Source organism: Saccostrea cucullata, unplaced genomic scaffold (assembly GCF_032062105.1).
Source record: "Saccostrea cucullata isolate Sc308-1 unplaced genomic scaffold, CSIRO_AGI_Scuc_v1 ctg1835, whole genome shotgun sequence".
Lineage (NCBI taxonomy): Eukaryota > Metazoa > Mollusca > Bivalvia > Ostreida > Ostreidae > Saccostrea > Saccostrea cuccullata.
The window spans coordinates 111,151-135,000 of NW_026926556.1; the positions used below are offsets into that span (position 1 = coordinate 111,151).

Sequence of the window (23,850 nt, forward strand, 5' to 3'; positions counted from 1 at the left end):
TAGAGATACATTCAAATTATAGATTTATTACACATATTCGATCAGTTACTTCTATTATAATATGTTAATCTTGTAGCATTAAATTGTAATCGATGAAGCTACTACAACATGTACAATGCAACTACAAAAAAAAAGAAAAAAGAAAGTGATTTATTATAAATGTATAAATGTTTCTACAGATAACTTAACTCTTTAAAATGGAATCCAATTATTTAAAGAAAATTCTGGAAGAAAAAATAAAACAATTTACAATTATTATACTTTGACTTACATATCTGCTGTATCTCATCATAGATATTTGTATCCTTCATGGTGACGTGAGTCAGTATGTTCATCTGTAGACGGAGAATCAGTAAGGAATCTAAGCCACTCACTACTGACACACTTCTCTCCAGGTTCTCTGTTGTATCTCTCTGATCTCAGGTACACACAGGCTGTGTCATAACTACTGTACCAGAATGGTATATCTCCGTTTATTGATGCTATCCTATACATTGTCTCATCCTTTGTGTCCTCCGTTATCTTTTCCTGATCTTCCCAAAGGTAATCACGTGACTTCAGTCTGTCCAGAGTGTGCTGTGCTTCCTCACGTGTTACAGGATTCTCTTTAGCGTACACTTTCTGTCGTATCACATTAAGCAAGTCCAGCCACTCTTTGTCAGTGAAGTCAGGAGGACCGGAGTCAGAACACAGAAAACAGAATAACACGGACACCTTGTCATCAGTCAGTGTGGAGAACTTATCTAAAATACAAAATTAATGTATTTCGAGTAACTACTAATACATGCAGCATTTCACACATAAGTATCAGATAAATATTATATTATAGCCTACTTGGTAATGGTGCATTGTAGTTATTGTTCTCAATTCATAGTATTCCCTGTGTGTTTTACTTATGAAGGTATTTTTGAAACAAATACATGTACATGTACATTTATTGCAACATAATTATAGCTTTGTTAGTAATGTACAGACTAGTTAAAATAAAGGTGATCTCTTTGTAAAAAATATAGTTTATATGTCTTTAGTTCTTATCCAACAAACGGTTATAAACAGTGTACAAATATGTACATTTTATGCTGCATAATACATGTACCATACAGACAAAATACGAGAAAGCAGATAAATAACTGAGAAATTCCCTCGCAGAATTAGCCCCCTCCCTCTTTCTCTCTCTCTCTCTCTAAATTCCGGAGATATGGTTTTGTTAAATTATATTAATAAACTACTTTTATTAATAATTTCCCAAAAATTGAAAAGCAATAACATATGAATCAGTTAAATCCAATGTAAATCTTTCCTATAGGGCTTTCAAGTATACCTACATTTGTAAGCTACATTCACAGGTACTTGTGGGCAGGACACCCCAACCCCCTAAATATTCCACCCCGGGGCTTGTTGAACATTTTTGTTCACAAATTATATTACTTACACTTATTCATCATAAGTTCCATAGAAAAAAATCGTTAAAACCCTAAAATAATCGATCCACAAAACAAATACCCACTATACATTATAAGACAGCTCTCTCTTATACTGTATTGTGGGCATTTTTTTTTTTTTTTTTGTGGAGCGATTATTTTTGGGTTTTAATGATTTTTTTCTATTGTACTCATGATGATTAAGTGTTATGAATATAATTTGTGAAAAAGATGTCCAACAAGCCCCGGGTGGAATATTAAGAGGGGGGGGGGGGTTCTGTCCACAAGTACCTGTGGCTACATTGTTATCAGTCCTAATTGATGCCGGATATATTAATTCCCCACACCTGGAACAGAAGGGGCTATAGATTTCCACTGAGTCCGACCGCCTGCCCCTTTGTCTGTCTCTCTGTCAGTCAGTCAGTCTGACCTTTTTGGCAATCTTTACTTTTTGTCTAAACATTTGTAGATAGTCCGATGTTTTGGTATCTCAATGAAAAACCTAAAACGTGCGTCTACGTGTATACCACTTGCATTGTACGGTATGTTTTGTTTCATGCAACGGTTTATTCATTTTGTGAACGGTTTTTGTGCTCGGTATACAAATTAAATATGCGGTGCATATACGCAGTTGTACGATTGACAACTTAACAAAGTCGTTTCTTTCTTTTTTGTCCCCCGCTTTCGCGAAAGCGAGGGGACATTAAGTCTCATTCGTCTGACCGCCGGTCTGTCTGTCTGTCTAGCTCTCCGACCGTCACAAATACGTTAACCTAGTCTATTACTTTTGATTGAGTGGAACTATGACTTTTATATTTTACATGTAAATTCCATGTGATAAGACCACCAAATTTGACCTATTGACCTTGGAGTTTGACCCACTTTTGCACGAAAATTCCAAACTTTTGATTCAGCCATAACTTTTGAATGGTAAATACTAGGACTATCATATTTCACATATTTAATTTTTGTGACAGGTCCTTTCGTTTTGTGAATTTTATGGCCCCAGGGTCAGGGAGGTTAGGGCGGGACTTTTTTTTATCATAAAGTGATAATGCATTAAATCTTTGAAAATCTTCTTCTCTACTTCTGGGTATTTAATAAACTATGTAAGTACATCTATTAGTCATGTTGAGCAAGAGTGTCTCTTCCAGAACTGTGAATTTTATGGCCCCAGGGTCAGGAGTTCTGGTGTTAGGGCGGGGCTCTATTTACCTTATAGTGAAAATGCATTAATTCTTTGCAAATCTTTTCCTCTGCTCCTGGGTATTAAATAAACTAAGCAAACTAAGTACGTTGTACATAGTTACGATAAGCAAGAGTGCCTCTTCCAAAATTGTTAATTTTATCCTTCCAGGGTCAGTGGTTCTGGTGTTAGGACGGGACTCTCTTGTTTATATAGTGAAACTACTTTAAATTAATTCTTTGATTTTGGCTTTGTTCCTGTGTCTTATGACAATGATCCAAGTTTATGTATTTATAATGAAGAATGATGCATCGAGTAAAATGGTTATTTTTATGCCCCCCCCCCCCCCCTGGGTTGGGAGGTGGGGGGGGGTTACATAGTCTGAAAATAAATTAATGCCCTGAAACATGCTCTTTGGTTTTAATCAACCATTTTACGATAATTTTTGCAAAATTTTGAAATATATATGGCCCTAAGGTCAGTGGTTCCTTTGGGATGAGGTGCACAACTGGTTACATATATAAAGTGTAAGTGCATTTTCTCTTTGTTAATCTGATCTACCTCTGAGTATTAAGTAAATAGAGTAAGCATGCTGAGTCTATATATCTGATAAGCAATAGTGCAATGCCTCTTTCACAATTGTGAATTGCGAATTTCATGGCATCTGGTTTAAAACACAAAGTACATTTAATTGTTTGAAAGTTGTTACACAATGCCCAGGTGACCTATAAGGCCCGTGGGCCTCTTTTCATTTAAAAAACTCTCTGCTTTTATTCCGTCCACGTTAGTTGTCGCAGTAAATTCCAAAACTTTCCTTAATTTTTTTTTCTTTTTCTTTTCTTTTTTTTATTTGGGGGGGGGGGGGGGTTGACCTCGGAGCGTTTAACGTTTTTTTTTGGAACGGTACGGTACGGTTCCTGCACGGGACGGTTCGTTTCGTTTCTGAGATGTAGTACCACGTTTAATGGTGAATGGTCTGTATCTTGATGAGTTACAGATCGAATTTGAATTTCGTTCTACTTCAATGATTCTCAAGAAAAATACGTCTGTTTTAATTTGACACAGTTTTTGCATTTTTTCCTAAATGTTTGCAGATATTGACCTAAATTTTGCTATATTAATGTATCTTGATTTTTTACAGATGAAGTAAAAAACTGTTTTAGTCCGATTCAATAATTAATATAGGGGAATACGGTCATTTTATTATTTTTTTTTTTAAATAGGAACTCGATTAAACCTTTCAGTAGGGCACTAGTTCATAATCTCGGAGTGCTTTAAATTACATTTTTTTTTTTTATGAAAGCGGTTAGATTTTCATAAACCAAAAAAAAAACTTAAATACATTTTATCGATGATAAATTATAATTTTTCCGAAGAACATTAAATAAATAAGAGGCTCATGGGCCACATCGCTCACCTGAGCAATGTGGCTAATGGACGGGACTATGAATTGAAGAAACTTGAATACTTGAATCTACAATAACAAAGATATTTGCATATTTCTTTGACTAACTATGGATTTTTACCCTTTAAATCGGTGACCCCATTCCCCGACCGTTATGATGGGAAGAAGATGAAATCTAAATTACCTGAGGATGCTTTAAGTTAAAAATGATTAATCATGGCATTGTTGTGTCCATCTTTTTTTTTTTAAATAATATTTTCCTGAATATTACAATGTAAAACTTTGATCGTCCCTCGTGCATGTTCTGCCCTATAGCCCCCAGAGTTACAATTTGAACAAACTTGAATCTACACTTCCTGAGGATGATTTCATTAAAGTATGACCAATTATGACTTTGCTGTTCTTGAGAAGAATTTTTTAAAAAAGATTTTCCTTTATATTTCTATGTATATCTTTAATGGTCCTCGTGGTCTCATGCTACCCCCGGGGTCATGATTTGAACAAAGTTCAATCTACACTACCTGAGCGTGCTCTCATATAAATATGATCAATCACGACTTTGCTGTTCTTTAGATTTTTCTATATACATGCATCTCTATGTAAATCTTTGATAAATCATTGTGGCCGCACCCTACCCCCAGAGATCATGTTGTGAACAAAATTGAATCTACACTACCCGAGGATGCTTCAAAATAAATATGATAAATCATGGCTTTGATGTTCTTGAAGATATTTTTTAAAGATTTTTCATTTATATTTCTATGTTAAACTTTGATCGTCCATTCTGGCCCCGCCCTACCCCCGGGTGCATGTTTTGAACAAACTTGAATCTACACTGCCTGGGGATGCTCTCATATAAATATAACCAACCGTTGCTTTGCTGTTCTTGAGAAGAAGATTTTTAAAGATGTTTCCTATAGACACTGTATATCTAATCGATGACTGCCCAGAATTCCGACAGCCCGATAGTCCGACAGGCCAGTAGTCCAACAGCCCGATAATTTGTTGTCATATATAACTAATTCCTACAGCAGAAAGCGGAAAGAATTACATTTACCCCTGTCTGTGCATGGTTGGTATAGAAAGTTAAGTATGAAGCATTATCACCCTAATGAATTAGGTTTTATTTTGGTTTTTTTATGCCCCAATAATCAAAGTATCGGGGATATGTAGCTTTTTAATATTTTTTGTTATACCCACATAAATAGCTTTCTATATATATATTTATCACTAATAAAAAGGCTTACAAAAGAAATGTTTATCACATCGGTCTAACAATTTCACTGTTGACTGGCCTGCCGAAAAAACGAATTGTTAGACAGCAACGTCAGTGCTACGTCACAAGTAATTAATAATCGTTTAATATTGGCGACACGGAAATAGCCCAAGGTAATAGCTGCAAAAGTTGTTGCTACCAGCAAGGTAATGAAGAAGGGAAGAGTATCTGTTGAGATAAATAATGTTTGTGATATAATAAAAATATTAAATTAATTTTGTTTTTTCTCAGCTATTGTTTATATTAACTGATTAAGCCATAATTTTTCATATAAATTAATTGTCATACCTTTAGAAATTTGTTTCTATGCAAATCTATACGGTAAAAAGTCATACATTTAATTTCTTACGTTTTGCTGAGCAGGCATAAAAATGTTTGACCGCTGAATGAAATGTTGGACCGGTCGATGAGATGTTGGACCGCTTACGTCACAGAATGGGCGGAGATTAATCTCATTTTCATTCGTTGGCGTTCAAAAGTGACGAAGATGATGTTACACAACGTGCACGGAAGAAAACTTACAAAAAACATGTATGTCCAAAAAAAAATTAAATAAAAGATACAACAAAGCATTTATTGACTGTATTCTCGGGCATAATGAGTTTTGTCGACCCTCGAACCAAAATGTCTACCTTCGGCCTGACGACCTAGCTCAGGCACACAGCTTGGTTCTTTTGTCCGACAAAACGCATGCTGCCCTCTAACTCAGTCAATAAATTTATATTATTCTTCAGAAAATTTGACTTTTTTGGTCGCCTTTTTTAAAAATAATGCTACGTACGTCCCTGGTTATTTCTACAGACGAATCGCTTCTTTTATATCTTTGAATTGATTTTAATTGTTTGATTTACAGAAAAGTCCTATCTTTATAAGTCGTTTTAAATGAGTAGAATTTTTTATTTTAATTTGATTACTTTTATATATGAAACATTCAATTATAATTATTATAAAAATTAGAAAGCAAATTAAAGTATTCGTTTTCTTTAAGTGCATAATTTCTTACAGTTTTCTGTTGAAACAGCCCCCCCCCCCCCCCCCCTCCCCGGAGACTGTAATGTTCAAAACGCTATTTTTTGGCAGGTTACAGTTTACAAATAGATGGAAGACAGACAAATCACACACACACACAGTACACACACACACACACACACACACACACACACACACACACACACCCTTATGGGCTCAATCTTTCGACCCGGGGGAAGGAAAAATGAATTTTTGTTTCAACCCTTACACTACGTGTTACACTTTTACTTTGGTCGATTTTTGCCGTTTTTTGTAATTTCCTTGAAATATTTTCTAAAAGGAATAATTTTAACTCTATTAAAAATATTGGTGATGGTCAAAATGTCTGACTACTGGGCTCTCGGATAATTGGACCGTCGGACTACTGGGCTGTCGGACTATCGGACAGTCGGACTACTGGTCTGTCGGACTATTGGACCGTCGGACTACTGGGCTGTCGGACTATCGGACCGTCGGAATACTAGGCTTGTTCTATGTATCTCTATGTAAAACTCTGATGAACCCTTGTGGTCCCGCCCTAACCCTTGGGGTGAATGATTTGAACTAACTTGAATGTACACTATTTAAGGACTATTCCCCTGCGTAAGTTGCTTCATTCCTTGCTCATTGGTTCTTGAGAAGCAGACTTTTAAAACATTCCCCCAAATGTTCACTATTTATCAATTATCACAACTAGAATTGGGGCGTGGCCCTTCAATTGAAAAAAAGACTTGAATCCCCTTTACCCAAGGATGCTTTGTGGCAAGTTTGATTAAAATTGGCTGAGTGGTTCTGGAGCAGAAGTTGAAAATGAAAAAAAAAATACAAACGGACAGACAGACTACAGACAAAATGTGATCAGAAAAGCTCACTTTCGCTTTCAGCTCAAGTGAGATAAAAAGCATGAAAAACTTAAAAATCGTAAGTTATTAATTTTTGAATATTACTTTTACCTACCATGCCTACCGGACAGACCTGTCTTCCAAAGATTGTAATGACCAACGTCTGAAGAAAAAATAAAAAAAGTATTAAAATAATTAAAACAGACATCAGTTCAAAAGTTTAGCTTCATGATTAATTTAAACTACTAGTATATTTGCATATTATTAGAAGATACATGTATCTATATTTTGTGATTTGATAATCTCTTTATCCAACAAGTTGACACAGATATATTTTCACCCCCCCCCCCCCCCCCCCACTGATCTTAAAACTGAAGGGTAAACGAACAGTGAAAGCAAGATGAACGATTTATTTGGAATGTCTCTCCCTTGCATTGTATTCTATTCTATTTCATTACCAGGTGTAGAAAACATTAATTCATTACCTATATGAATTAATTATAGAATGCCGACATAATCAAAAGATGTATTTTTTTTGGGGGGGGGGGGGGGTTGCACCCTTTGTTTTTTAAACATTTACCTCCGTTATTGAAAACAACAATTGTTGTATTTGTATCTTTTGCAACAATTGATTGTTTTAGCCAATGAATTAAAATATTGTCTGGTTCAATATTAGTACCAAATTGTGTAAAACCATAGAAATCTCCTCTAGTTATAATTATTTACATGAATTAATTTAATGTCATTCACTCGAATTTCTTGTTTACTTTTGAAGCTGGTCTCTGGATTACGATTAACTAATGCTACCTTGCTATTGACGCGAGTCTATCTGGTATAATGTAATCCTTCTTCTGGATCTCGATCTACTTTAATGTAATGATTAGTATATGTGCTAATTTGAAAATCTACTATCTATTCTACTCAAATATAAAAGTCTGTCTTTGTATTTTAAATAGTATCCTCCATTTAAAAACCTAAAATGAGTGCATAAATAAAGGAGTAATTGTTCCCAATATCTTACATTGTCAAGAATAAGTGCTTCCACTGTTTGCTTTATTAACTCACCGCTATAAACAGAATCACAACTGACATTCTCCTCTGTATCACTGGGGAACCCCTCCTCTTCTTCTTCAGTACTTAAACCATCTTCTGTGACACCATTCTCTGTCTCGTCTTGTTTATTATCGACACCAGTCTCTGCGACAATATACTCTCTTTCTTTTTGTTCACTATTAACACGAGTTTCAGTGATTTCATGCTCACTTCTCTCTAGTTCACTATTTACATCAGACTTTTGGACACCATGCTTTCTCTTGCCCATCTCAGTATGTATCTCTGTCTCTTGGATAAAAAGAATCTTCTTCTTCGGTTCTGTTTTGACACGGATCTCAGCAATATCTTTGTCTCTCTCCTTTGACTTAATATTAGCTAAAGCATCTTTGAAACTCTCAGAGTCACTAAGGAAATGGACATCGGTGACATCATTGACGTTTTCCTGCTGTTCCAGCTCTACGGATAGTGTTTCTTGCAAATTCTTCGTATCTTAATAAATAAAGCAAATACCGTTTCTTTTAATTGATATTTCTAAAAATAATATTCTTTAATTTTTCTTTTAAAAAATTGTAAACTTATATTTTTACGTATAATATAGTCTTAGGGGATATTATTTCGATATCACTAATATCTTTTCAGCTTCAAGGATTAATATCTTTAATGTTTTTCTAAATAAAATTATTTCTAAAAAATCAATACCATCAGAAGGATTTGTATGTGTCAGCAAAGGTTGCTCATCTTCTGGTACTCCAGCATCTTTTGACGCACTAGCTACTGATAAAAAATATTCTACTTGTTATACCTAGTTTACATCGTTTACAAAAAAAAAGTTTCACTCTGTTATATTTTAAGTATTGGGTTAAATCTTTTACAATCTAAGCAGTGATGGATGTTATAAATGAATAGCTTTTTTAAATACATATAGATATATCTTAAAAATATTTAAAAATAAATGAATAGATACCTTTCAGAAAAAAAATCATCCAAACGTAAAATAGAAATACAAAAATTTTATAGGATTTCATTATTCTTTTGTTTAATATTCTTAGACACAATCATGTTCCTATTTTGTATTTAATGATTTTCATTTTTATAACAATTCATTTATTTCTGTTCTTTGATTGGCTGAGATCCAACACCGGACCACTGTTTATCCATTTATTTTTTTCCAAAAACTTAACATTCTTTTTTGAATTTTATCCTCAGCAAATGTTAACAATATTATATGGATTTTCTAAATACATTTGTTATCATTTGATTACTAGTATTGAGTCAAGTCGAGTAATATATTGCTTTTTACGATAGATAATCTAGTTTTCAGTTAGACTGCAATAAGGAGGGTATGTGGATATAATTCGTAAAAAAAAATATGCATTTTTTTATGTTTGAGCTACAGAATCTCTATTTTTACAATATGTTTTTTTTAAATAATAATATATATAATTATATTATATACAGTTTACATATATATTATATATTATAATATACAGTTTACATTTTAGCTTTACAAGTTTAAAATGTCATAGAGTTACTTACTGAAAAATCTCAGAAAATACCTAAACTAGGTGTGCGTCTCTTGTCTTTATTTCTTTTCCATTTCCAAAGAACAGCAGCCAGTACCAAAATAGTTATAAACACAACAGCAACCAGGCTTCCAACAATAATCCCAGTAGAGTCGTGTTTCTCCTGCGAGACCGTGCTCTCAAAAATATTGATTGTTGAGTTGTAGCTACTACGGATTGTTGTTAAGTCTAACGAAGATGTTTCTGTAGTCTCTCTGGTTTTAACTCCATTCCCTGTGCTAAATAAACATGAAGGATGATAAAATAATATAGTTCATCCATAAATCAAAAGGTCCAAAAATTTACTTTTCTTTCTTTTTATCTATCAAGGACTTATACAGTAAAAACAAAGTATAAACTTTTTAATTGATTATTTTCTAGGGTTCTGAAATTGTAATTTTTTTTTTAAATAAGGGAAACTTTTTACAAATGATTTACGCGAGTATATTTCAATTTTAAAATTGCAACTGTCGCTAAAATGAAATAAAAATAATTGTCCCTCTTGATTATAATTTCAAATATCTCGAAGGATCGTCAATACATGATTGTGTACTTTGAATATAAAAAAGTCTGCAAATAAGTGGGCAATTTCGATTGGCTGATTCCATAAGAGTCATTATTATAACCACTTATTTATTACTGCTTTAACCCTAAAGAGATAGTGAAGAAGTAATACAAACAAACGTGACTTTGCATAGCATAAAATATTGTAAAATTGCTTCTTTATTTACTTTTTATCTTCCAGCTGCACCAGAAATACGTACATTAAGTATTAAGTACTATTCCACGTAAGAATCAGGCAAGAGGCGGCACATGAGGTGTCTCATATTTTTTTAAACTTTGCATGCTGGTATAGTATACTTAGTGACTTCCTAAAATAAATTTATTTTTTATCAAATCAGCGTCTGGTTTCCATGGCAACAGAAATACTCTTTTCGGCCTATCATGACTGAAATTCCCTTAAAAAATATGCAAAATTGCCAATTTTCAAGTTTGAATTAAAACAAGATAGGAAAAGGTATCACAATTACGTTTATTTCTCATTAAAATACAGCTCAACTAGTAACTTTTCATAAATAATTATGATATAATTATGTCCAGTAAAGTGTTCTAATTTAAGACAGAAAAGGGGAGATAATGCTTAAATGCAAAAACATGAAAATATTGATTTTAAAATGATTTTCGGCTATTAAGAAATATAAAAACCCAACAGCCAAATCAAAAGATTATGTTTTTTCCAAATACACCATACCCTGTGGCTTACAAAAGTATAAACACATTTTTGTGCAAATTATATTAAATATCCGAAAATAATAGATGATTTTCATACAAAAAAGAGAAATTTCACTATTTTTGTCAAAGTCCAGTATATGCCATAGATATATACATCTGAAATTAATATTACATTTCTGAACAATTTCTTATTATTTTCAACTCAAAATACAACAACACAATCGTCTTTTTGCAATTTAACAAAACATTTCCATGAACAGTGAAACTTTCTAATTTTGAACTGAAAAGGGGAGGTAATCCAAAATATGCAAAATCATGAAAATATCAATTTTAGGAGGTTTTCAGCTATCGAAAAATTTAAAAAAAACAACACTCAACTTAAAAGACTGTACTATTTCCACAGACATCATACCCTGAAGCTTATAAAAATATAAAAACATTTTTGCGCAAATTTTCATGAACATCTGAAAATTATGGATGAGTTTCGAACAAAAAAGAAAAAATTTTAATACTCTTTTTGTCGAAGTCCATATGCCATAGAAATACAGGGTATACAACTGAAATGAATACAAATCTAGAAAAAAAATTCTTTTTATTGTAACTAAAAATACAACAACACATGTACCTTTTTCAAAAATAAATATTGTCATACTCATATAAAGCCCTGTAAAATCTCTCTAATTTTATACTGGCATAGGGGAGATAATCCAAATATGCAAGAAACAAAAATATGGATTTTAGAGGATTTTCACTTTTTCAAAAATATAAAAATCAAACAGCCAACAGAAAAAGCTGCATTTTGTCAAAAGACATCATACTCTATGGTATATGAAATTAAAACATTTTTGTGTAAATTATTGCATGTATTAATATTGGGGTGAGTTGGGGGATGATTTCTAACAAAAATGAGGGATTTTACTTTTCTATGTCAACGTCCAGTATACGCCATAGATGCCTGCATGTAAAATGAATTTTGCAGTTCAAAACAATTGTTTTAAATTTTCAAGTTCAAATACAACACAATTCTATGCTTTTTTTTCCAGTTAATCAATGTAATAATTTTTATGTCTGCCCACTAAGATGCTCTAATTTAACTGAAAAGGGGAGATAATCCAAAAGTGCTAAAACCTGAAAATATCAAATATCTGAGGCTGTTTTTGAGGTCAGAGAATATTGTATTCTTTAACAAGAAAAATCATTAAAGTGATGAAGAAAATCTTCCTAAATTGTTTATGTTGTCCTTTTTGTACATGTAATACATTTCAATCATAACTAGTACATGTAAATATATTCATGATCTGAGCGACATTTTTCACACATCACATATGTTTGCCATTCAGGTTGATCATGTATTCAAATGACTTTCAAAAAATTTCAACAAAGTTGAATTCATGAAAAATAAATCTTTTCATTAAAACCTCACTACTGGGAAATATGTAAAACAGAATATCAGAATTCAACACAGTTTTCTTTTGAAATCAACAACTACCATTTGTTTAGTAGTCTCTTATAGTCTTATACCGAGACATAAAACTGTAATCTTTAGTGCTTATAAATGCATGGAAGTCGAAGACGAAAGTCACTGCCTGATAAATTTTATCTAAAGTGTTGAACTGGTCTTCTGAACTCCAGTCTTTGTTTATTTGATGATGCCATTTCCAGAGATTTCTGAAGTAATAAGGTTATCAATTATCACCAAACAATTGAAATTTATTGTATAAAGGTTTATCAAAATTGAAGTTTAGGAGTCAGTATTGAGTATTCATTTATTATGGGACTAATATACATCTTGCATTTGCTTTATTACATTTGAATAAGTTATATAAGAATAATGAAATTCTATATTAAATAGAAATTATGAAACGTGTACAATTTATTCTGTAACAACAAATATACATACAAACAGAGATGTAAATGGACCTGCATGACCAAGTCAAAGACTCAAAGTCATGGCAAAAAACATGATAAAAAATATTTATGCTCTCAACAATATGAAATTATGAATCTGCAAATAAACCTTCATAAAAATATCATGAATATTTTCTGTGAAACTGGGCTAAACACAAATCACAAATCTAAGGAATGTGATTGTGAAATCAAGGTCGATGTTGATGCAGTTGAATGGCTTCTTAATGTACAAATGCCACATGTAGTTGTACTGTTTGTGTAAAATTTCATACAAAACAGAGAATATTATTTTTAGCATCTTTGATGTAGGCAATCGATGCCATAATTGACAAACACAGTTCACTGACATTGCACCATTTTTTTTATTTTGAATTTTTGATATGTTCTGCTTTTTTTTTGGGGGGGGGGGAGGGGGCGGAAACAAACTCAGAAATTCTTTTAAATGTCAATTGTGTGTGTATGTCAGTGTTAGAAGGTGAGGGTTGGGTGGTTGAAATATTCTTCTTCTAATCTCAAATTGTCCACTCAAATACATGTACTACATTTCTCCAACTGTACAACATGGGTGTGTGGATCACTATGTATGGGATGGGGGAGGAGGCTGGACTTTCAATAAACATTTCATTTATATAGTAAAAACAAAGGGGGAGCCCCCCATCAATACTAAGTCAGTAAGTTCCTGCAGTTTATAAATCACATAAATGAATACAGTGCAAAGTGCAAACATGTGTTGCTTAATTTTAAATACATCAATTTAAGCATACATGCATATCTTTACATACGACACAGACTGATCCTTACCATTGAAATGTTTCGTCATCTTCCAGTTCAAGACTGTGAGATAAAACTCTTCTGTTTCAGTCACTTGGCATTACATTGCCTGCATATGCCTGGAATTTTCAAGACATTAAATAAAAAAAATAATTAATATGTTCCTTTTAACATGTCTATAAAATCATATAACTATGCTACTTCACTTTTTTTAATATAGAAGTGAAAACAATAATGTCTTGATGGACTGCATCATCAAATACTTGAGAAATTACCCTCAAACACCTTTAATCTGGCCAGATTTTACAACAATTGTATATTACAGAACATAGGTATCAGGTCCATCCGCATCATCTACCTGTTCGCGCGAGTCCGTTTGTGCAGGGTTTGTTCTTGTTCGTCCTTATGTCCTGTTCGCCATAGATCCTGATCGCTCTATTGTAAATATTTACTCATGTCATTATCCCTGGATTTCTAGTCATTTTTGTTTTTTAAAAGATAAATTAATCTAGTTTTTTTCCATCTGTACTTATTGACTTTATTTCTGATTTTAATATTATTTAAAGACTGATTTGGTTAAATTGCTGTTAATTTTGTTATTACTGTAAGAGAACTTCTTCTCTGTTAGTTTTTAAGGGTTCATATTAGCATGTATGCTTTGAAAATAATTAAGGTAATTGAGAGTGACTTTAACCATGAAACCGTTGAGCATGTTGACAATTCATATAGTTTTAAGAATCTTTTATTTCTTAATTAATATAAAATGTACCTTACTGAACATAAATTCAAATTAATGTTTATCACATCGATTAATAAAAATATTTTTTTTTTAATTCTGAAAATAAATTATAATTTAAACCAAAATTCAAAAAAATCAAAGGAAATTATGAGTATTATCCAACTAACATATGCGCAAATGGAGCAAGTGTTAAAATTCTTTTTTTAGAGTGAGCAGACTCAAGGTGAACCACAATAAGAGCGAACGGCATCAAGGACGATATGTCATATACATGTACTATGCTTATGTTTCAAATCCAAATGAACTGGTCAGCCCCCCCCCCCCCCCAATATACTTAACTTTTAAATTACTGTTTAAAGTGTAATCAATAATCATTTTTTTTTAAAAAAGTCAATTTTGTCTAAAAATTAATCTAACCTCTTTCAAAACTACATTGGTCTCACCTTCCAAGTTGAGTAAGTGCCTAAGCGGTGTGGACGGTCTCTCCGTGGGCTTACTTTTGTAATCAGCTGGAGGGCCTTGTAGTTGAACTTCTGACATTGTTCATACTGAAATCGGCAGTATGAAAAAATTGTCATCACCTTGATCAATACGAGTATAGTAATTCCATAGACATGTTATACACAAGTTGCTGCTACAGCTCACCGTCACCGTATCTCTCATCAGATTTTCACTTCGTTTACACGTGCTTGCATCCATAGTTCTGTTTTTGTGAAGTCCTTTTATGCAATTTATGTCAGTTCACCCAGAGATTTGCAATAAATAATGCACTTTGCTTCAATACAATTTTGCAAAGCGATCTGCTATGGAGGCTGCCATTTTTATTTTACTAGCGCCACATATAAAAACTTGCTAAGGGAGATAATTCTTACAAAGAATTGTAGCAAATTGCACTATTTGATTACCCTTTAACTTTGCAATCATTCATTTGCACAAAAATATTAAAGTACATTTTATTTTTACTTTCCATGATTATTGTATTCATGTATTTAGTTTTTCCAAATCCTGTTGGGTTTTAAGGAAATTATTTCATGAAATATACACTATTTACATACAATGTATACAGAACACCCCCCCCCCCCTTTACAAATTTATCCCCAGCTGGGTGATGAATGAAGAATTACAGCAAAATCATTACTTATCATTCATTTTAGACCCAAATGAATACATTAAAATCAGATTTAATGAATTCGCAGATTTTCACTGTACCGGCTTATTAGTACTGTCTGCCTGATTCTTACGTGGAACAGTACTTAAATTCAGTTTACCACCCCAGTAAACAAAAATATAAGGAATTAAATTAACACATCTCTTCCGCCTGTTGGTGTACGTAGCTAAAAATAGAAAAACTGAAAATATCTAAGAAATTTTCATACATTGAAGTATACATGTATAAGTAAACCATTATAACATGTATATAAGTATTTAAGTATTAAGTATAAAATTATTAACGAAAATTTTACACACAGCAAAGGAACTTTGATTGGATTAAATGTGAGGGTCTTGAAAGTTTATTCCGATCAGCAATGAAATCGACAATATATGTTTAGATAGATTGAAATCAGTTTACCGGGTAATTAAACTCCGTTTCGTATTGTGTTATGAATTTTATACCATATCACAACAATAAAGAGTATCTTATATTTACTATAGAGCATTATTGTCTAATAAAAGCATGTACGTTATTGCATTTTTTGAATCTAAAAAGGAAAAAAAAATATTATGTACGAGGGTTGTACGAAAATTACTTAAACCCTATTTAAATGATACATTTCATTGTCTAGTGTAGTAAGGTGGCGAAGTTGCAATAAAAAATATGTACATCATACAGTATTCCTACGGAAAAGTTAGTAAATACTCCGTATTTTCAAATAGAAATGAAAATTCTTGTTATTTATGATTAACAATTTTTCGTTAGATGTTTAGGTTAATGCCTTAAGAACTATTTTAAAACATTTAATACACCGGGTTGAAATAAGACTTTTTGAAACTGGCGGTGCACTGGACTGTAATGCAGTGTTTTGATCTTGAATTCACACCTTCAGAAATGTAAAAGTACAAATGTTTGGGAGACAAAAATATGGTTTCTGGTCTGAAGTGTTTCCCATTATTATGTGAATATCGGAAACTTAAATAAAAAATCAAGTCTAAGAATTGGCAATAAGAGTACCACAGTGCAATGCAATCAGTGAACTCAAACGAAAAATCCCTAGAAATATAGGGTTTTAAAATTTATTATTTTATGCATATACATGCATAAACTAGTACTTTGTGTACATATACTTTGTTTACATATTTTATTGTTTAATCCTTTCATGATAGTATTTAAGATATTTCATATTTATACCTATAACCGTTTTGATAAAATAAAGAATCTGATTCTGTTAATTGGAATATTTTCTCCAAATATTAGAACCTTTGATATTTGTCTTCTTTGCATTTGACATTGCACATTGCCCCAGGTTTTAGAGCACCGTACCACTTCAAATCTAACTTCAAATAACTTTATGTTGTTATGTAAAAGAATATTCATTTTGTAATCAGCTTTTGAATATCCCTTAATTGTATTGTTCCATGTATTACTTATTGTCATTTTTAATAAATGTACATTCACAAACAAATTCTGTGTCGTGATATTTTATCTAGAAAGAAAACTAAAGGTATTTTTGATATTTATATTACTTAAACAGCATGCATTACATAAACATTTGAAAGTTTCAAGTTAGCAAATCAAGATCATAAAATAGATTGAGCGATAAGAAAATACTTACCTGTTCGGACACGAGACTTCAGCAAGATAGCATTGTTGTTCAGTATTGATGCTTTGACAAGCAGGATCTAGAATCATATATAAAGGAATTAAAATGTCAATAAATATATCGATTAATAAATCATTTTTAAGATGCGTTTAGGTTGTGATTAGATACTTCTTCCCTCAATGAATTAGCATTTTTGAAAAATAAATGATCTTACACTGGTATATTGTATTGCTTGGATAATCGTTGCCAGGACAACCTGATGAAAATCCAAGACAATCGACGTAATAAAGTTGTTCTCCGTCGGTTTCCAAACAGTTACCTTAAAAATGGGATGAAAGGTAACATGAATATGTGTGTTGTAGTAAAAAAAAAGAGGAATAAAAACTATAAAGTAGGCTTTAGTCAACATTTCAATCAGATATAACATAATATTAAAGAGTCTTATAACAGAATTTCACACAAACTTTTCACTTGTGGACAAGAGCATGATATTTGGAACCATTCTCTAATTAATGACAGAATAGATAAGTTAGATATGACAAGATCATGCTTCGATTAAATTAGAATATAAGTCTAACTATATGTTCAACTGGACAAAAAAGGATAGACTCTGGAAACAAAGGACTGCAGCATATTGATTTCAGTGTATAAAACTTTAACAAACAAATCAAAGAAGAATAAAAAATGAATTAACCAAAAAAATCATTTTAAAGTTAAAATAGCACAGGACATATGATTAATGAAAAGGAAAATGGATTTTTTCCAAAGAAAAATGTTGAATTCCTAGCAAATATTTAATAAAACAAGAAATGTTTATGTCCTGAAACTTATTGAATGAATTCCTAGCAAAAATTGAATAAAACAAGAAAAATATGTCTCAAAAAACATTGAATGAGATATCCTGAAAAAACATTGAATAAGATCTCAAGAAAAATTAAATTTTAGGGTGCAAATGAAAATTGAAGAGAAGGAGGTCCAAACTCTAGAGGACAAAAGAAAAATATATAAATGAGCTTGACAAGGTTTAAGGACGCTGAGCTGGTAAAATCTAGATAGAAACCTTACCAAAACATGATTATGATTATACCGTGTGAAAAAAAAAACAACATAAAAACAAATTCTCAGAACTATCAGGTTTCAATTTTTTTCATTTATTGATTGGTGTTAACAAATTTTCTTCTTAAGTAATTAAATAGATTATCATATCAAAGCTTCTCTTTCTTTACAGTTTTAGATTTCAAATTTTTTTTCTTTTTTAATTAATAACGAATCTCCTTTAATAAAATATCTCACTTTAAGAAACATTTTTACATGGAACAACTTAAAATCCATTGACATAAATCTTATTTATGTTCCCTAAAATATCTTTTATGTTTGTAAAATACAACAAATATACTTATAATTATTGGATATTTTTTTCCTTTCGGAGGAATCCTCTTAATTAGCTCTTCATGTTTCATTGAAAGCAATCTGACGATATGCAAAGTTTCCGAATACATTTTTATAATATCAGTCTAAAATCTTTTTGCGACATGTTTCTATGATAATCTGACCTCTACGAAGATTCTTTATACACGCTTTTTAACACTTTGAACACTGGAACACTTACCTCTTTGTATCAATTCCATGACACCGTTATAACATAGTTCTACTAGCCCTGTTTTGTTTCTATTAGAAACACAGATGTACTGATCGTTCCCATACTTGTCCTGACCACAGCCCAGTCTGGTGGAGGATTCCAAGACCTCTGTGGCGTTCTGGGGACATGAATTCACAACGTTTTTCATTTCTACAAGGAAAAACCATTCGCAAAATAAAATATATATAATCATACGACTAAATATTGCATTATTCTCAGATAAAATGAAATTCAGCATCTCTGAACACTTTCATCGTTGTAAAGTTGCTCCATATATGTTCAATCCAAAGGTTGTACGTTTGCTGATATTTTTTTTTTGGATCCGAATTGTCAAAATACATCACTGCTATTCAGACGAAGAACTATTATGAATACATGATCACTAAAGAGGTCTAAAGGCCATCTCTCGTGACTGTGTTTAACAGAGGAATTTCAGCATTTTCCCTATTGAATAAATTAATTTTATTTACAAGAAAATGATATTATCCCAGGTTGAAAGCTTACAATCTATAATTCATGAAGCTTCTATAATTATGGGATACCTTTGAAAATTAAGATACGGCATGTGTATATCATGTGTACAAAACGGGATATAACAAAATCTGATGTACAATTGGTAGGGATAAGAATATTAATAACTAATTCAGGCAAATCACTTGTATTATGCATATATGTTATAACTGTTAACTGTAAATTTGTGATACATATTTCCGTATGTTACATGTAAGAAAACAATATCTGTAATATGTGACACAATCAAAAGGACAGGGATGGTACTAGAAATTTTTGAAAGAGGTCTACTTCATCAAATCACTATACATCAACCTTTGTTATGTTGAAAATAAATCATGCCCCTCATGTAAAGGCATAAATCCCCCATCCCTTTTTATAAGAAGATTTTTCTGTTGAAAAATTCCTTATCAATTGCATTTATTGGCAACGCATTCATCTTAGTCATTTATGTTGAATTTGATAAAAATCATGCATTTATATGGATATATTCTCTGAAGGTCTTCGACATTTTTCAGTAAGCTTTAGAGCTTAATTATAGTGACTAATGATGATGAAAGCATCTAGAAAGTAACGGAAAAAGATAAACTGTGTTGTGAAAAAAATACAATATCGAACAAAAGTCGACATAATCAAAAGACATTATAACTGCTTTTTACTGGTTCCTACCAGAAATAACTTCTTGGAATTTTATAATTTAGAAATAACCGTATGGTTTGGTTCAAATTACTAAACGATATATGTTTTTTTTTTTATATAAAATCCAAAATATTTATATTTTTTAAATTTCTTTGAACGAGAGTCTGGTAAATAGGAACGATTTTAGAATATACGAAATTTACATCACGTGAGAACAGAAAAGGCCTGAATAACGCATCCCCCTTTCCCTGCTTCCTGCATACATTTCATTTTGATTCTTCTAATTACTTAAAAAATCTCCAAAACCGAGGACTTTAAAATTAATTATCATACATTTGAATATATTGTTGTAGCTTAGGAATTCAAGTATGTTTGGTTCGTTTGATAATTAAAATCTTTTTAAAAATATCAGAAATGAGCAGGTTTGGAACCTGCATTTTTCAGGTGTATATCGACTCAATTCGTTCTGATTCCTCGATTTAAGATGAAGCCCCCAATTTATCTGTGAACCTTTTTTTGCAATGAAGTTCTAAGGTCGATACAATGACCTTGTCAGCAAATACAATTTATCATTGAGTCAAATGCCGACTGACGTTCTTCATGCTAATTGACAGTCCATTATTTATACACTGAACTGACGACGGATTTTTCCGTTATTTCCTGATTACCGGTCAGCTATTACTAAGGAATTGCTCACTCCTCCATGGCATCTGATCCCACCTCTTATTTGTTTCGGAGGTCCGTGCATGTGTTTGCTCTGCTCTTATTTTGTATTATTTTATGGACTTTGAGATTGAATACTATTCATTATCTCTTTCTTGCAATAAAGACAAATGAGACAAATTTGACTTCATTGTTATCCTTGATGTTTGACATAGACTGAAATCATTTTCAAATATACTCAAACCATTTAAGAGCTCAAAGAACTGTATTCTACTGATTTAACTTAGTATTATTATCATATTAATCTAAGATTTTCTAGATTTTAAATTTTATAGATATTTTTTAATTCGCAAATCCATATTATTCAAACTTCAATATAAATTAATGTGTATTCGTCGTACAGGAGTAAAAAAATGTCATATTTTTAAAAAAGCGAAATAATCTGTTTCAAATTTAAATTTGTAAGTTTTAGGATATGTCTTCCAAAATAGATAATCCATGTTATGGTTAAAGTTCTACTGATATATCTCCTAAAACAAAAGGTCCATGGGCAACAACGCTCACATGAGCACTGTGACTAGGAAAAAGTAGTAATTGGTTTTTTTATTGAAAAGTTTAAATCCCAAAGTAGTCCCATGATCAATCACGCATTTGCTATTCTTGAGATGATTTTTAGAGAATTTTCCTATATATTTCTATGTAAAATTTGGTCGGCCATTTTGGCCCCACCATACCCCCGGGGGTCATGATTTGAACAAACTTCAATCTACACTACCTGAGAATGCTTCCATATAAATATGATGAATTATGGCTTTGTCATTCTTGAGAAGAAGAATTTTAAATAATTTTCTTGAGATTTCTAAGTAAAACATTGGTCGGCCATTTTGGCCCGGTCCTACCCCTGGAGGTCACGCAGTTATGATAAGGCTGTTTGCAGGTTTAAAATGTCTTAAAATATATTCTGAGTTAGATTTTAACTTTAATATGTAATCCTTGTTTGAAATTGCAGTCAACTTGAGATAATTGTTTAATCAGGTTTTATTTTAAACCATTTTTTGAAGTCACATGGCTGTGTGATCACGTGACTGAGATTTATGATATTCCATATTGTTGCACAAAATCACCTCGGCACAAGTGGAAAAAAAAATATTGTACAAAGATTAGGAAATAGATGGATTCATCGTGATCTCTGGAACATAGAAAGTGCTGTTGTCAGTTTAAATTTTTACTCGTTAAGAAAAATTTTTTGCGAGAAATTCAACTTTTCAACATAAAAAGGGGTATTTTCCATTTTTTATCAACATTTATACAAAAATGGATAAACTACACACAACCCCCAGCAAAATTCAGTGAGAGGAAAAACTTCTTTTGTAGATTCACACAGAATATCTTCAATGTGTTCTAGACTTGTTTATCACTTGAGCCAGCTCAATATACACGATTCTTTTTTACAAGATTTACAGAGTTATCGCGCTTTGTCACACGGCGGCGTTGTCGTCGGCCGCCATGACGGTGCTGATAATGTGATAAAAGTGACAGTAAGCACTACGAATAAATGGGTGACAAATGCACTGTTTTCTTTGTTTTCCAAAGTCGGACATGTTGAGATACATGTACGACTGGAAAAGTATGTTACATCTAGTATAGTAAATAAATTTAACGAGAAGATTTACACGTGTTTTTTTTTATCAGGTTTTCAATTTCATTTTATTAGTTAACCGCTCATAGGTATGTCCGGAACCTTTTTATTTGATGTATAGTATATAATTTTATACACCTTGTGCTGGTTTACTAAATAAAATAATGATCAATAACAAATAATTTGAGACAAAATCTAAAAAAAAAAATTGTGTTTACCATTTTAAAAAAATAAAAATGTGTCAGTCGAGAAAATCTAGACGACCGTCGTGTTATCAATCCAATTTTACTTACGGATAATAATTTATTTAATACTCTATCAAGTGATATACTAAAACAAATACTTTCTATTCTTCTTTATCTTATACATGTACAATCCCAATTAGCCTATATGCGATCGTATATATGAAAAGCCCACCTGCCGAGAAAATCATTTTACGCCCCCCCCCCTTTTCTTTAAAACATGACTTAGTTTCAGGTATTACATTTATAACATTTGAGTAGGATAAAATTAAACAAAATCTCCATTTTATTTTAGAGTGTTCTGTAATATTAAACACGATTATCGGTTTTATGAAATGATTCCATACATGTTGGTTGTGAGAAATTACTTGGGAAAGAAAAAACCTTGTTTAAAAAATAGGTAGTAAAGCGTTGCTTGAGCATTAAACTGACTTGCATGCTGAGATATACACATGTATAAGTAAGAATATTTAAATTAAAGTCCAGTACACATGAAGCTGTAAATATAAAACTGCAAAAAGAAGGAAAACGGAAAAATTGAAGTAATTAATTAGTTGTGGATTAACCATTATAATATAGGCGTCGGAAACAATTTAACCTGAAATAGATAAGAATATCAAGGCAGGGAAGGGTGATACTTTAAAAAATTAATGATCTGCTTGATCAACCTGTATTGATATTGAAACCATGCACATGTATCCTTAAGAAATTTAGTCAAAAAATATTCACCATGACAGATGTAGATGTGTTGGACTTGTAAGAGATTTTGTCGTCATTTATAAATTTTGTTTAACGCCCATGGCACGCAGATTTTTTTTAAATGTGAAAAAATACGAGAAGGGGTAAGTTAAAAGGGGAGGATCAGTCGTCATATTCATTAGCCAATATCCCACGAGGACCGATGGATAATGAATAAACACGTAGAGTTTATAATGAGCTAGAAAATAATCAGCGAAGAAATGAAAACAGAAAATGAAAAAAGTTCAAGTCGTACATTTGTTTGTATGTGAATGCTCATATTTATTTTCCAAAATAGCTTAACTACGCACCTGTTTTAAAACGTTTAATTTTACTCGAGACCACCCTCTCTCTCTCTCTCTTTCTCTCTCTCTCTCTCTCTCTGTGTGTGCGTGTGTGTGTGTGTGTTTGTAAAAGATATAACATTCTTACTTATATAAGTTTTTACCTTTTAATCTTGCTACATGTAAAATTTATTTCAAAGAAAACTCGGCTTAATATTTAATAAACCGCGGAAATAAGGATGAAATATAACCAACTCTGCCTAAAATAATAACAATTAATCAATAATTATTATTTATCTTAAAACATATATTTACACAAACAATGAAGAAAAA

General features: G+C 31.8%; 2 protein-coding genes across 2 annotated transcripts in view; both read right to left on the minus strand.

Annotated features, from left to right (window-relative positions):
* Positions 1-7,356, minus strand: part of LOC134272033 (uncharacterized) — a 28,689-nt gene extending 21,333 nt beyond the window's left edge. The window contains exons 1-2 of the mRNA XM_062754268.1: positions 7,263-7,356; positions 272-743 (exon numbers count right to left, since the gene is read on the minus strand). Of these exons, the coding sequence (XP_062610252.1) occupies positions 272-335 (64 nt within the window). The 5' untranslated portion in view covers positions 336-743; positions 7,263-7,356. The remainder of the gene's footprint in view (positions 1-271; positions 744-7,262) is intronic.
* LOC134272034 (uncharacterized) overlaps positions 374-23,850 on the minus strand; it is a 25,719-nt gene continuing 2,242 nt past the window's right edge. The window contains exons 2-9 of the mRNA XM_062754269.1: positions 18,773-18,952; positions 17,378-17,482; positions 17,176-17,242; positions 9,748-9,992; positions 8,891-8,965; positions 8,204-8,680; positions 494-743; positions 374-413 (exon numbers count right to left, since the gene is read on the minus strand). Of these exons, the coding sequence (XP_062610253.1) occupies positions 374-413; positions 494-743; positions 8,204-8,680; positions 8,891-8,965; positions 9,748-9,992; positions 17,176-17,242; positions 17,378-17,482; positions 18,773-18,950 (1,437 nt within the window). The 5' untranslated portion in view covers positions 18,951-18,952. The remainder of the gene's footprint in view (positions 414-493; positions 744-8,203; positions 8,681-8,890; positions 8,966-9,747; positions 9,993-17,175; positions 17,243-17,377; positions 17,483-18,772; positions 18,953-23,850) is intronic.